General features: G+C 33.5%; 1 protein-coding gene across 2 annotated transcripts in view; it reads left to right on the top strand.

The window, feature by feature from the left end:
* Col11a1 (collagen type XI alpha 1 chain) overlaps nucleotides 1-14239 on the top strand; it is a 175536-nt gene that overhangs the window by 47771 nt on the left and 113526 nt on the right. For both annotated transcript variants that reach the window (XM_076933160.1, XM_034499909.2), the window contains exon 5: nucleotides 9322-9447. In XM_076933160.1, coding sequence (XP_076789275.1) covers nucleotides 9322-9447 — 126 coding nt within the window. The remainder of the gene's footprint in view (nucleotides 1-9321; nucleotides 9448-14239) is intronic.

The raw sequence follows: 14239 nt of genomic DNA on the forward strand, positions 1-14239 counted from the left end.
TGGTGAAAAATATTTGACTAATAGGTCCATATATTTGGTGATTACTAAAAACTCAGACCATGCATGCTAAGTGTGGACACTGTGAAGACCACAGGGAATAAGACTCCTGTTTTCCTATTGTTTATATTCCTGTGAAACAGATTCTCTTATAGTATAATCCTGGGTATTTGCTGGCATACAACACATCTAGTTTTTATCTTTAGCATTTTTGTTGTGTGTATGCATAGTTTAAACATGAAATTGCCATCTTAGAGCCTTTAAAAACATGGCACTCCAACTTTATTAGGAAACAAAATTCATGCTTGCAGAGATGCAGATCACGAAGGTGAGAATCTCCTGAGTATCATTACCTTCTTGGGGGCTTAAAGGAAAAGAGAAGAAAGAGCAGAATGGAGATATGTTTAATAATGCCAGCTTTGTATTATAGGGGTAAAACACCCTAGATACCTCACACAAACAGAAAAGGCTTATGCACCTCAGGGCCTCATTTGTCAGACCTCTAGAGAGGACAGTGGATGACAGCACACCCTGACAAGAATGTAAGTAGCAGCTCATGAGTGGTATTTCAAACCGAAGCAGAGGAAAGGAAATTGACCACGGCCCCACCATCTCTCTTGGAGTGTTCATAATAACGCAAGTAATAACACTAGTTCTCATCAGAAGGGCCAGATGAACTTCTAATGTTAAGCCTGTTGAAAGAAATTTTAATACTCAAAGCATGATATACCATCCCCGCTTTCCTTAAATAGTGATATTCTTTTAATAATCAAAATGAATTTATTCACATAAGTCTCAAAGTGTCTTCCAGCATTGCTCAAAACTCAAAACAAACGTGTCTGAGACATGGACAAATTTCCTGCTGTAAGCCACTGTTAAGGTAAATTAAGTTACATTGTTTTAAGATATGACAATGGCACCTCTATGGGCTAAGTATCCCTATTCCAGAAGTGGGTAAGTGGCCCAAAGCAAGACTGAATTTTACACCTATTGCACACTGGAGACACTGTGGCATGAGGTGTGTACCCAGGGATTTGTAGAGCTCTCTCTATATTGCTGAGTCCAGTGCACATGATCGTCTGGGCTGTTTTCTATTGGTGTTTGCAGCTTTCCCTCGCAGCCATTGCAAACTGCTGGAATCTCTGCTCTTCCTTTAGCTTCATGTGCATTCACAGAGCTCTCCTGTGCACGACCCATCAAGAATTTTCAGTGTGGATTCTAACCTTGCATAATTCTACTGTATTCCAAGAAATAAAAAAGAAAGAAAAACTCAGGAGACGCTTCTATCACTCCAACTCTTGTATTTCCAACAGACAAACAAACAAACAAAAAACAGATTACATTCTGTATACTGAGGCTTGCCACCAATAGCACCTGGCCCAGCAATAACAGTCACAGTGTACTGAACTACCCAGTGAATAGTGGAAGCTCTCTGAAATAAATTTGTTCTTCTAGGCTCTTGTCTTATGATGGGTATATGGGTCTTGGAAATCTTTGCGATTCCTTCCATTGCTAATGGTTAACATCCCTAATACTTTCTTTGGCAAGAGACAGTTTCACCACACCCTGCTTTCCTACCCATGTGCTATCCTAATAAGATTTCTCTGTTCTCCTGCTCTGTCCAGGCTCTAATGTTTCCTAATATATTTTCCATGCTTCTTGTTTGTCATTCTACAGGTGACTTAAACTAGCCCATTGTCCCTGTGCTATTATCGGGATGCTTGCAGCGTCCAGTAAAGTCTGTTGTTTCTCAATTTAACCTTAGAGCACACTTACAATGCCTCTAAATTCCTTGGAAAGGAGTACTAAGGGTGACTTCATTCCAATGCCTAGGAGAACTCTTATTTTCATATGAAATCTAACCTGCTAGACCTTCACTGTATACAGCTATGGTGTTTTTTGTCTCGTTTTCTTTATCCATTCATCCACAGAGGAGAAAAAATGTAACTTGGTTGTTGTCAGTAGTGGCAAGAAAACTAGATGTGCAGGTACATATATTGTTTGCTGACTTAATTACATCTCCATATACATCTCAAGGGGTAGGAAGAACAAGGTAAAATAATCCCCCTCTTGGATTTTGAGAAAACTCTCCAATTGGAATAGTAACAACACTCCCAATGACTGCGTAAGGATCCATCCCCTACCACACATTTGTCCTCTTGGTGATTCTTACCAGAGTGAATTTCAGCGCAGTTTTTGGTTTTACATTTGCCTTATGACTAAGAATGTTAAGGATTTTTTCATGCTTTTTTTTGGTCATTTATATTTTTGAGAGACATCTGTTCAATTCACTTGACCTTTTATTGGTTGGGTTATTTATTTGGGGGGGGGGATACAAGTCGAGTTTTTCATATATACTGAATAATTATCTATTTGGTAAACAGTGACATAAAATCCATCTAATTCTGTAGGCTGACTCTTTTCTCTGTTGTTTGCTTTGCTGGGTCAAAGAATTTAGCTTGATGAAATCTTATTTATAAAATCTTAGAATTATATTTGGAGTTCTGTGAGACCTATATTGGAAATAGCTTCCTAAGATGATATTTTGAAAAAGTTTCTCGAGTAGTTTCAGAATCATATTAGGCTCTTTGATTAATTTATAATTTATTATTTTACAAAATGAGGCACAGGCTTTTACTTTGTTATTCTACATCTGGATAGCTAGGTGTCAGAGCACCATTTGTTGATGAGGCTGTTCTTTCTTCAAACTCTTCAATGTTCAGATAATCTAAATGCTCCTTGACACATTTAGACAAAATTATTGTAATGATTTCATTAGTGGGTAGCAACTTTTAAATTAAATGATTTGGATTATTTAAAATTACGGAGGCAGCTACCTTAGGAAAAGTTTAAGTAACTCACTCCTTGGAAAGTTCAAATTCCACAATCAGTGGACATCGCTGGTTAGGCCTTTGAAGAGTACAGATGAGTACACATCATGCTAAAACTATATATTGAAGGTGTGAATAGTGACAATGGAACAAGTCAAGAAGAGTACCCAGAGTCACAAATCCACTTTGAGATTCCACCTACCTCATTTCTAAAGTATCAAACACTTCTTCACCTTCTAAAATTCTACCATTCTCCAATATCTCCCACTCCCTGTAGGGACAAAATTTTGGCATAAGGTCTTGGATAACATTGAACATCTAAACTATGATCAGAGTTCAGTGAGAACTGGATAGTTCCCAACAGTGATTTTAATGGTAAAGAAGAGAGACTCCTGTGTTAAGCCAAAAGGTGTGGTGGAGGGGAGCATTTCCACCTTTCCAGCCCTTGGTGGTATTTTCTATTTTATGTGCCTGTAAGAGTCTGGTGAAAGACAGTCTAAGGAAAATCCTTTTGTCCATAAGAGAAAGAATTACTAACAATGTGGTTTAGAGAGACAGCAGACAATAACCTTCTCCTTCTTTTTCTTCTTCTTTTTCTTTTTGTTCTTTTCTTCCTTCTCCTCATTTTTCTTACTCTTTCTTTTCTCAACACTAAGTATTATTACGTTAAAAGAAAAGTATCTCCCCATAATTATTTTGTTTATGTGGCATACCACTGCATAATTCCTCTGATTTCCTGCATAATTTCCTCTGATGTGAAAGTTTCTTTCTCTTTTCCTTCATATTTCTATCTTCTTTATAGTTGGAAATATAAAACAATAAATAAATATATTTCCTGTAATTATTTTGGTGCATAGTAATATCAAGAGCAAGATGGAGAAGTTTTGTGAGAGCAGTGACTATCTTTTCCCCTTCCATCATTTGTTACACATCTGTACCATGATGTGGATCAGCATGATGCTTACCCTTCAGAGGCATTCATTGTTGAATGGATTCATGATTGTTCTGTAAACATCCCAAACTCACAATCAGGGTACTTGCCTGTTAAAAATCCTGTATAAGTTTATTTAAAATTATTAGATAAAATAATTATTTTTTTTTAGAATATATTTCTACTATCTATTGTGCTAGTATCAAAAAAGTAAAAGTTTGGTTTGGGGGGGAGGTTGGGGTATCATATGTTCCTTTTTCATTACTTAATTAATTAACTATACACCCCAATTGCAGCTTCCTCTTCCTCTCCTATGAATCCCACCCTCTTCCCCCTTCCCTGCATCCACCCTCCCTTTTTCCTCAAAGAAGGTGAGGCCTCCCAAAGATATCAACCCCCAGTGGCATATCAAGTTGCAGTAGGACTAGGTGCATCTTTTATTAAGGTTAGACAAAGCATTCCAGGTTGGATAAAGGGATCCAAAGGCAAACAACAAAGTCACAGACAGCCACTGCTCCTGCTGTTAGGAGATTCACATGAGGACCAAGTTGTACATCTGAAACATATGTGTAGGGGGCCTAGGTTCATCCCAAGCATCCTATCTAGTTCAGTCTCTATAAGCCTCCATGCCCCAAGATTAATTGATTCTGTAAGTTTTCTTGTGATGATCCTGACCTGTCTTGATCCTTTAATCTTTCCTTCACCTCTTCCACTAGATTTCCCAAGTAGCTAACTCTTATTTGTTAGTTATATTGTATAAAATTTTTATGAAGTTTTCCTTTAGTGAGATACCTTGGTATAGGTTGCACATTTAGAGAGACAAGGATGTGCTATGGGAAATACAGATGCTAGATAATTTTGTGAAACCAAATTGCAGCAGAGTGATTCCTTATACTATGAAAGTATATATACTATTTAATTCCAGAAATTTCCAAAAATTCTTGAGATGCACAGTCAATGGTTGTATTGCTTCTTCTTCCCTTTAAGATTTTTAACAAAAGGAGATGGAAATTTTAGAATGAAAGATACTTCCAAGTTTTAATAAGAGAACTTAGATTTAAGACTTAGAGCAAACAGAAGACCTTATGGAAAGTGCAGGTGCTCATTGCTTGACATTCTGGAGGTCATCATATGTCAGTCGTAATGGAAGAACAGTTGGGCATCCCAGGTAGCTATCTGCTTATATCTGAATGTGTGATGCCATTCCTGTAGTTCTTTTTGAAAGCAGTACTCCATCTACAGGTCATATCATTCAACTAGTCATGTACTGCTATTTCAGCTTAGCTGAGCCTACATTTTCATTGCTTATTCTGTGAGGATCAGTGTTGTGTGTCACAGTCAGTGGGTGGTCAGACTTGAAGTTGAAGTCAACCAAACACTGGCTGGGCTCACACAAACAGGCCAGTTGGAACCGAAACCAGACTCTTAACATGTACATATATTAGACTGAATTTATGTGATTAACTTCAATTTAAAAAAATCACCATATAGAATATTGTGTAAAACTTTCAAAGCAAAAATATCCTGTCCCTCATTTTATTTATTTATTTATTCAATAAATGAGGCATGTGTGCCCACATATGTGTGTTTGTGTGTGTGTATGTGTGTTTGTGTGTGTGTATGTGTGTGTGTGTGTGTGTGTGTGAGAGAGAGAGAGATCAAAAAATAATGAGTGTGTTAATGTGTGCATTAAATTTTGGCCTGGAATAAGCTTACATCATTATATCTATAATGGGCAGTGATGAAAGTTCTGGTGAAGTTCTTGTGCAATGCATAGTGCCATTCATTGATTTGTTCGCAAAGCATTTTTTTCACCTACAATCATTTTTCTCTCCTCTGGTAAGTCCCTTCATTCTATGTAAAAATACTATATTGTGTAGCTAGTTGACACAGCTGTAGATCATGAGGTAATTCCATGAGTTCTTCCTGTACCTTGGCTTTTAGACCATTCGAGAATGAAGATGTCTTTTTCATGCCTACAGTGCCACAGTAGTGCAGATGCCAATTTTAGTTGGTAATTTCACCCCTTTCCAGCTCTGGAAAATGTTATAGCATCAAAAATATATTTACAGCTCATCACACCTGTTATGATACTCAGGTTTATTTATAGACTGTGCTCACAACACAGCATATAATTAATACAAAACAGTATGTGATGCTTTCTGGGAAAATTATATTTTTACGGAAACTTCCAAATTTTCCAATATTATATTTTATAACTATTAAATACTGAAATAAGAATTTATAGTGGAAATATTAGCAACACCCATTAGTGATGTAAAGTTCAAAAAACAGAGTAGTAAGTGTTTGGAAAAACAATATTCCTCTCAAAATCTATTTTACAAAATAGAATTCATATATAAGATACTATATTTCACGTGTTTCAGCAATTAAATATGGAACTTGATAATTTGTACGCCTGGAATCAGGGCAAAACAGGATTTCTCCATTTGTTCATTTTCATTCAATTAAACGGGCTCACCATCCCAGATATTTGGGCAGGAAAATTTGGCGTTAGAGGTTCCAATTAAAACCACTGGTGACATTTCACTGCCCAGTGATACCCAATTATTATTTTATGAGGCACCAGAATAAATAACTACACATTCAGTATTCTCCTCTTTTGGGTGAGTCTTCATCTCTGACAGTCTAGTTATGGCTACTGTATGCTTGATTGAAGAATTTTTGATTCATGAAATGCTAACAATATATTTAGCTCCTTGTATGCATTTTTGAGCCTCCAAAAATTAATGCCATAATTCACCTATTTATCCACAAAATGTTGAAAAATCACTCAAAAATGTTTATTTGGTCAACTTCCTATATTGCTATATGATATAGTCAACTAAATATTTTAGATTGAAAAAATAATAGTCTGACAGTTAAATGTCCTATAGTATTTTTAATTGGGTATTAACTGCTCTTGTTGTATTTCATGTTTCAGTAGAAAATAACTTTTCTTTTTTCTTCTTATTGGGATACTACCTGTTCATTCATATATAAATAGGTACATACATACATACATACATACATACATATGTATGTTCAAAGGATTTTTAAGAGAACTTCATTTTGTTGTTAATAAATTAATAACAAAATGAAATTACTAGATAACTTAAATACATCTAACAGATACAGAATTTTGCATTTCTGTGGTTATAGAGAACTGTGTATACATTCAGGAAAGACCTAAGAAAGATCTGCATAGCTCTTGTATTGGTGAGCCTACTCACCAAGCAGTAAAGTTTAAATTCATAGATGTGCTCCAAAATATAGACAGCCTCCTGACACACTTGAAGATTCCAACCTTTAACATGGGAAATGGCAAATCTTCATTCATCACCATGTAATGGAACAGACCTTTCTGTGTCCAAAATCAAGAAAAAAAAATACAGAGCTACAAACAAGCAGAAACACCAGCAACTACTACACAATAGGCCCTGACACATAGTTTTTCTCGAAGGTACTGAACTTCAAACAATAAGCAAAATCTCTAGAAAATTATTACATAAGCAAAGAAACACACACACACACACACACACACACACACACTCATGCAAACACAAACAGAAAATTTTCTTGACCTCTCAGAACAAGGACATTGAATCAACACTTGTGATGCTGTATATGAGTCCGTTTTCAAGTACATAGTTATTTTTTTAAAATAATATAATCTTTTAGAGAATTTCATGTAACATACTTTTATTATATTCACTCTTACTTCTTCCTTACATATCACATGTATACATATATATTTGTATATGTCATTCACACAGTTTTTAAAAGGAAGTTAATTTATAAAATTTCTGAAATAACAGGAGTCAGATTCACTAATAGAACACATAGTCAACTAAGTATATTTTAAAAGCGCTCATAGTCATTGAACACAAATTGCTGTTATTAGATCCTTGAGTGGCACAATGGGCAAAGGTGTTTGTTGCCAAGTTTCATAACCTGATTTCAGTCCTCAGGATTGAAAGTTCCCAAGAGCTTCCCACATGCATACAATCCTTGCACCCTAAATAAATAAATAAATACACAAATACATAAAATAACAAATGCCAGGAGAATATGGAGAACACTCAAATACTACTAGTAAGAATGTAAATCAGCCTAGTTATTTTGTCAAATGTTATGGCCTGTTTAGAAATGCTTAAAAATGGAAATATTGTGAGTTTATGTTTTTTGTTCTGTGCTAGTTAGACTCTCACAAGTACTTGGCAGGAAAGACTTAAGAGAAAATAATTTAACTCAGCTCCCAGTTCCATGTTCGAGTCAGCCACCATTGGGCTACTTTTACAGGAGTGGGAGGTTGTGGTATTGGTTCATTTTGATCATACACAGGGAGAAGAGTCGTGGGAGTGAAGGTACTCAGCATGGCTTCCTCTTTTTATTTAGTTCAGGGCCCAAACACTGAATGGTCCTATCCCCATTTATGGTGACTCTTTCCAACTTAATAAATGAGTAGAAACTTTCTGGAAGATGGTTTCAGATTTTCATCTCCTAGGTGATTAAAGATCCAAGATTTCAAGTGTCTCTAATGCTGTATTCAATATTTTGTATATAATACTTCGTCAATAAACATACATTCATGAATAAATGAGTATTGTGCTATAATTATGCTATCAATTCTTTTCTAATTCTTAATTTTCAAGATTTTTACATCTAATCTCATGATTTCATTCAGCCCTAAGTGATTCTAGGTGATAAAATTTCAGCAACATTTTGAATTAATTTTGGATTAATTTTGAAATGATTCAAAGTTGACTTAAGATGTTCAGTCAGACCAAACTCTCAAATATAAAAGGACTTCAGTCTTCAAGTTTACAGGGCATTGTCAGGATAAATGACTTGTGGTCATACTTATATTTCTAAGATTGCTAGAGAGATGATACATTCATTTTACAGTATTTTCTTGATAAATGTTTCTCTATTGTGCTGTTTCTGAAATTCCTGAAATTAAAACTTTTTAGATAATCTTGTTAAGTATCTATAAAATTTGTCTCTTTATAAATATAGACCAGTTTTTATATAAATGGTTTTAAATGTTTGCAAAATGTTTTTCTGAACAATGTAACAAATTCATGATCTTGTATTTATAAATATTATTTTTATTTTTGCTCTACTTTATTATTTATTTTGTTTCTTGTTCATCTTTGTAAGTGAGCATTATTTTTCTTCTGAACATGATTCTACTTAGATATTCCCTTACAGATTTCCCTAATAATAGCATATCAGTGTAAACTAATTTACTTTTTGCCATGGAAGTAGATATTATTTGCACATACTTCATTTTTCTTTTGTGTATATTCAATTGTGAAATCTTTTAAACTGAATATTAATAGGTTGATTAATATATAGTATATCTTCTATACCAGAAAGTAGATCAGAGCAGTGTAATTGATTATTACTTTCTCAGTCCTATAAGACTCATCTTGATAATCATATGTGTTTATTTATTTTTCTTCTGCATACATATAAATGCAGGCCATTTAACCTTCCAAACAGTCTGCATGCATTTTCATTCACATGCTGACTTTCTCTACTCCTGACTCTTTGCAGGGCGATATTCAGCAGTTCCTGATAACTGGTGACCCCAAGGCAGCATATGACTACTGTGACCATTACAGTCCAGATTGTGACTTAACATCCAAGGCTGCCCAGGCTCAGGAGCCACACATAGATGAGGTAGGATGCAAAGCACAGGAGGCCTGGAGGTCCAGATGTTTGCCCGTGTCTCCATTTATGGCATACTAACTCAGTTTTAGTTAAAATATACTTTTAATTAAGAGTCTTTGAGGAAGAATTTGCTGAAAGGTAATTTGGTATATTTTTTCTCTTTTTCAGGATTAATTAATCAAAGCTGTAGTTTTGCTCTTTGCTTTAAACAGTTAAAACCACTTGAATATGGGCAGAATATGTCTTATGGTATAGTAGCAGTTTCCAAATTTTGGACATTATTTATTGAAGACAAAAAAAGTATTGAAATTTGTCTTAAAGATTTTAGGCTCTGTTAATGGAATCAAGTCTTTCCTCAGTTTTAATTTTCAAAAATATATTTTCTCATAGGAAAGTAAGCAATTTCAACAGAAAATAGTTTGTGATTTAATTTGTAATAAAATGATGTTTTCGTCTTAATTATAATGTAAAGCATTTTTGAAGTTATCCAACTACATCATTTCTTGCCTTCCTTTTTCTCCTTCCAAACCCACTGCTGTACGCCCCTCACTCTCTTTCAGACACATAGACAACCTGATTACTCTTTATGTTATTTGCACAAATACATTTTCAGGGTTGAACATTTGGTCATAGATTCTAATTGCTGTGTATTTTTCTGATAAAACTGTATTTTAAGATTAATTTTCTTAAAACTAAGAGTTTCAAATTGTAAAAGAGTATTTGAATTCTGAGAACAAAATTCTATTTTCTAAACAAGTCAAATAATATATATGTTCTTTTTAAAAATATATACTATTAGATACTACCATTGAGTTTCAGGTACTTTGAATAAATGGACTTTTTATCTGTTTCATTTTTATAATTGATACAAATTCATGTTGGTTTTTATAATTCAAAATTACCAATTTTGATACTATGTTAGCTTGTAATGTATGCATCCCATTGGATTCTGTTGTCCTAACATGCCCCACAATTTAACAGTAGTATCTTCTTTTGAAACAGAGTAAAGGTCTTTTGAAGCCAATATGAAAGAATTAAGAAAATTTGCTTGGATGTTTTGTTTGTAGTTTTCAAGTTCTTCACCCTGTGATGGTTTCTATGGAGAAGAACCATTGGGTTAAGTGTAGGTTTCTATAGCTAACAACTCAAATGTATGTCACTAGTTCTTTGTTAAAACTAATGATATTTATTTTGCATTTGCCATTTTATAAGAAAAATAAAATCTCTTTTCTATAGTAAATATATGCCTCTGTTTGGTGGAAGAAGAGAAGGAGGTGTTCTGTGGAGTATGACTGAAAGCTTTTAATCACTGTTAAACTAGTGTATCACAAGAGGTTTTATTTTTAATTTTTCAAGAAGAATTGACTCTAGCTACATTGATAGTTTAAAACAATAAACATTTTATATTGGTACTAAAATAATAAAAAAGAATAAGCATGGTTTTTAAAAATAATTTTAGATGGTAGCCATCAAATGTTTAATCACATACTGAATGTGTATTTTTCTAGTTAATTTTTAGGTAATATGACTAAAAAGAACAAAGCAATGTTATCTTCTCAAGTATAAGTGTAAACTATAATGAGGAGCATGGGCAAGGCACATTGCTTAATATTCTATTAATAACTTATATAGGTAAACTTACTCAACTATTTATTGTTTTTTAACTCCATTCTTCTTTTTGTAACACATCTAATCCACTCTAAATTCAGATGTGTATACATGCCACAGTTACAGCCTTATCACGAAATAAAAGATGTACTATATAGATAGATTTTTGTTCAGTTCTAACAACTGCATACATTAATAGACTTAATGTATCTAATATAGCATCATAAGTAATATTGAAATTATGTCCCTGGCCTATTTGTAACATGTTAAATTATCTTCTTGATTTATGAGAAATTAGATATTAAAGTTCTGTATGAGACTCTTCTAATGTCTCATGCATACTCTATTTACCTGTCAAGAAGAGCCAACTGACACTTGTTTTTTAATGACTGAAGTGGAAGGTAAAACCAAGGAAAGAATATAAGAGAAACCTGGCTTCTTACCATGCATGTCTTCCACTACTGTTGTCGGTCCTTGTTGTCAATGGAGGGTCTCATCAAGGCACCATTTTGTTTTGTTTTGTACTGTTTTGTTTTTTAAATAAACAAGTGAAGAATGAGGATTTTCATTTTCATGAAAGACTCATCTTCACCTCGTTCCAAATTTCTGCTGGTGTGCTCACGGAGAAAAGATTAATTTGTCTGTCACATCATACTTTTTCATTTGTTTTCTTTTATTGAATATGGATTCTTTCCTCATAAATACATCCTGATTATAGTTTCTTCTCCTGGTACTCATTCTAGTTCCTCTCCTCTTCTTCTTCCCTCACTTCTGCTCTAAATTCACCACTAGAAAAAGCCTTTACAAGATAACAACCAAAACTGACTCTCCTCTCTCTCTCTCTCTCTCTCTCTCTCTCTCTCTATATATATATATATATATATATATATATATATATATATATATACATATATACACATATATACATAAACACATAAATACATATATATACACATATATATATGTGTGTATATATAGAGTATATGTGTATATATACACACATATATATGTATATATGTATATATATATACATATAATTACATACACACATGAAGCAAAAACTCTCCTTTTAATTTTATTATTTTTTAATTTAACCTTTATTTATGTATTTATTTATTTAGCTTTTTACATTGCAGATTTTATTCCCTCCCCATTCCACCTTCCACCTACCTCCCCCTGCTCCCATCTCTATGAGGATGTCCCCACCACCCACTGCAGTAGATTTCTGTGTCCCAATTCTAGCCACTGCTCCCTCAATCTCTCACTCCATCTCATTCCCCCCACATACCTGATGCTCTGCTCCTATCAAACCTGCCCCTGGTCCACCTAAAACCTAGTTTTATTTTTCCATCCCAGGCCTTTCAAGCTTTATTTCATTGATTACAACTTGTTCTTCCCTTTCAGAATGACTTTCAGAATATTTTCTAAATTCTTTAGTGAGAAGTAAAAAATGTACTACAAAGTATAGGGGGTTTTATTTGTTTTGTTTGTTTTGTTTTGGGGGTTGGGTTTTATTTATTTATTATTTACTTATTCTTTGTTTTGGAAAGACCAGGCAGATAGTGCAATAAGGAGACTACGAGAAGCTGTCCTTTTGATTGACTCTGAGTAATTCCCTGAGAAAGATGTGGTCCAGTGCCTCAGCAAGATTTCTTCACTTCCTCTGTGAGCACTCTGACAGTTCTTCATTTGCAGAAACATTCAGCAGTGAATAAAATTATGAAGATTGAAAGACATGTTCTTCTACTAGAAGAAATGTCACATAAAATTAATTATTTTGACACATTTACAATGGCATCTCCAAATCTTTGAACTTCGTCTGAATGCTATTTTTATTGCTTATGTTTAAATAGGCCTGTCATTGTTTTACTGATTTTTTTTTAGTAGTTTATAGTTTACAATTTGATTAAATTTAAAACTGTAAAAAAAATCTGTGAATATTTTTTATTTTCCATATTTTATTTCTAGCCATTCATGAGTAGCTACAGATATTTAATATTTCTCATTCCCACATGATTGATGGTAGCTCAGAAACAACTTTTTGGTGCATTGTTCTTAATTCTTAGAATAAAGACCAAACTGGTGGTTTCATGCCTATAACTCAGCACTTGCTTGGTGGATGCAGGAAGTGTTCATGGCCATATTTTGGTAATAACAAGGTAGAGGTCAGGTTTGTCAAAAGGACACACACATACTCTCTCTGTCTCTCTGCCTCAGTCTCTCCCCCCCCTCCATATACATATATATACATATATATGGCCTATATACTTATATACATATATGGAAAGACTATATATAAATTATATATGCATACATGTATATACAAAGAGAGTTTTCTAGTAGATATATTTAATTAAACTTATACAGTTACCAAAGAATTTAATATGTTGTCTATTTACAGCTTTATATTTTACCAAGTTCAGAATAGTCTCTCAGTAAATTGGTACTTTGACACTCAAAAAACACTAAAGAAATTTTCGTGTTTATATTTCAAATTTGTTATTGGCTACACCATCTAGAAACATTTACTCATTTCAAAAAAAGTCACTAAATACTAGGTATGCAACTTTAGCTTTTCCTAGGTTTTGTTCAGAGAAAATGAGTGAATTAATACATTTTAATTTAGTATTTTCCAAATACAGTCATATTTATTCACATTATTTTTATTTCCCCCTTTTCCCATAGATGTAAACATTTCTATATTTTCATAAGACCATTCTTTCTATTTTGTGTATTGAAAAATAATACCTATTTAAATGCTACCCTTGTTAGTTTTATTTTTTTCTATGCTTGTGATTAAAGCCAGTGCTGGTATGTATTATCTGAGTGTTTGTCCACTAAGCTCCAGCCCTGGGAAAATTAATATTTTCATAGGAAGCTATTTTACAGCAGATTTTTACAAATCAAAATTATAGTCAATATTTAATAACTATTTCCAAAATCACAAATCCTACCTCAGAATTAACGTTTAAAATTTAATAAAAGTTTGACTCATTATTCAAACTTTTATTTTTCTTACAACCCTAATCACCTGGTCTCTTCTTAGAAAGCTTGCTTGATAACGCTGATGTTATTAGCTTCTGTATACACTAGAATGATATTTCTGCTTCATGTATGATCTCTCTTAACATTTACTTTGTGTAAAGGTTAAGCGGATGATTTTCACTCTGTTAATAATATTACTTGCCACTAA

Source organism: Arvicanthis niloticus, chromosome 4 (assembly GCF_011762505.2).
Source record: "Arvicanthis niloticus isolate mArvNil1 chromosome 4, mArvNil1.pat.X, whole genome shotgun sequence".
NCBI classification, from domain to species: Eukaryota; Metazoa; Chordata; class Mammalia; order Rodentia; family Muridae; genus Arvicanthis; species Arvicanthis niloticus.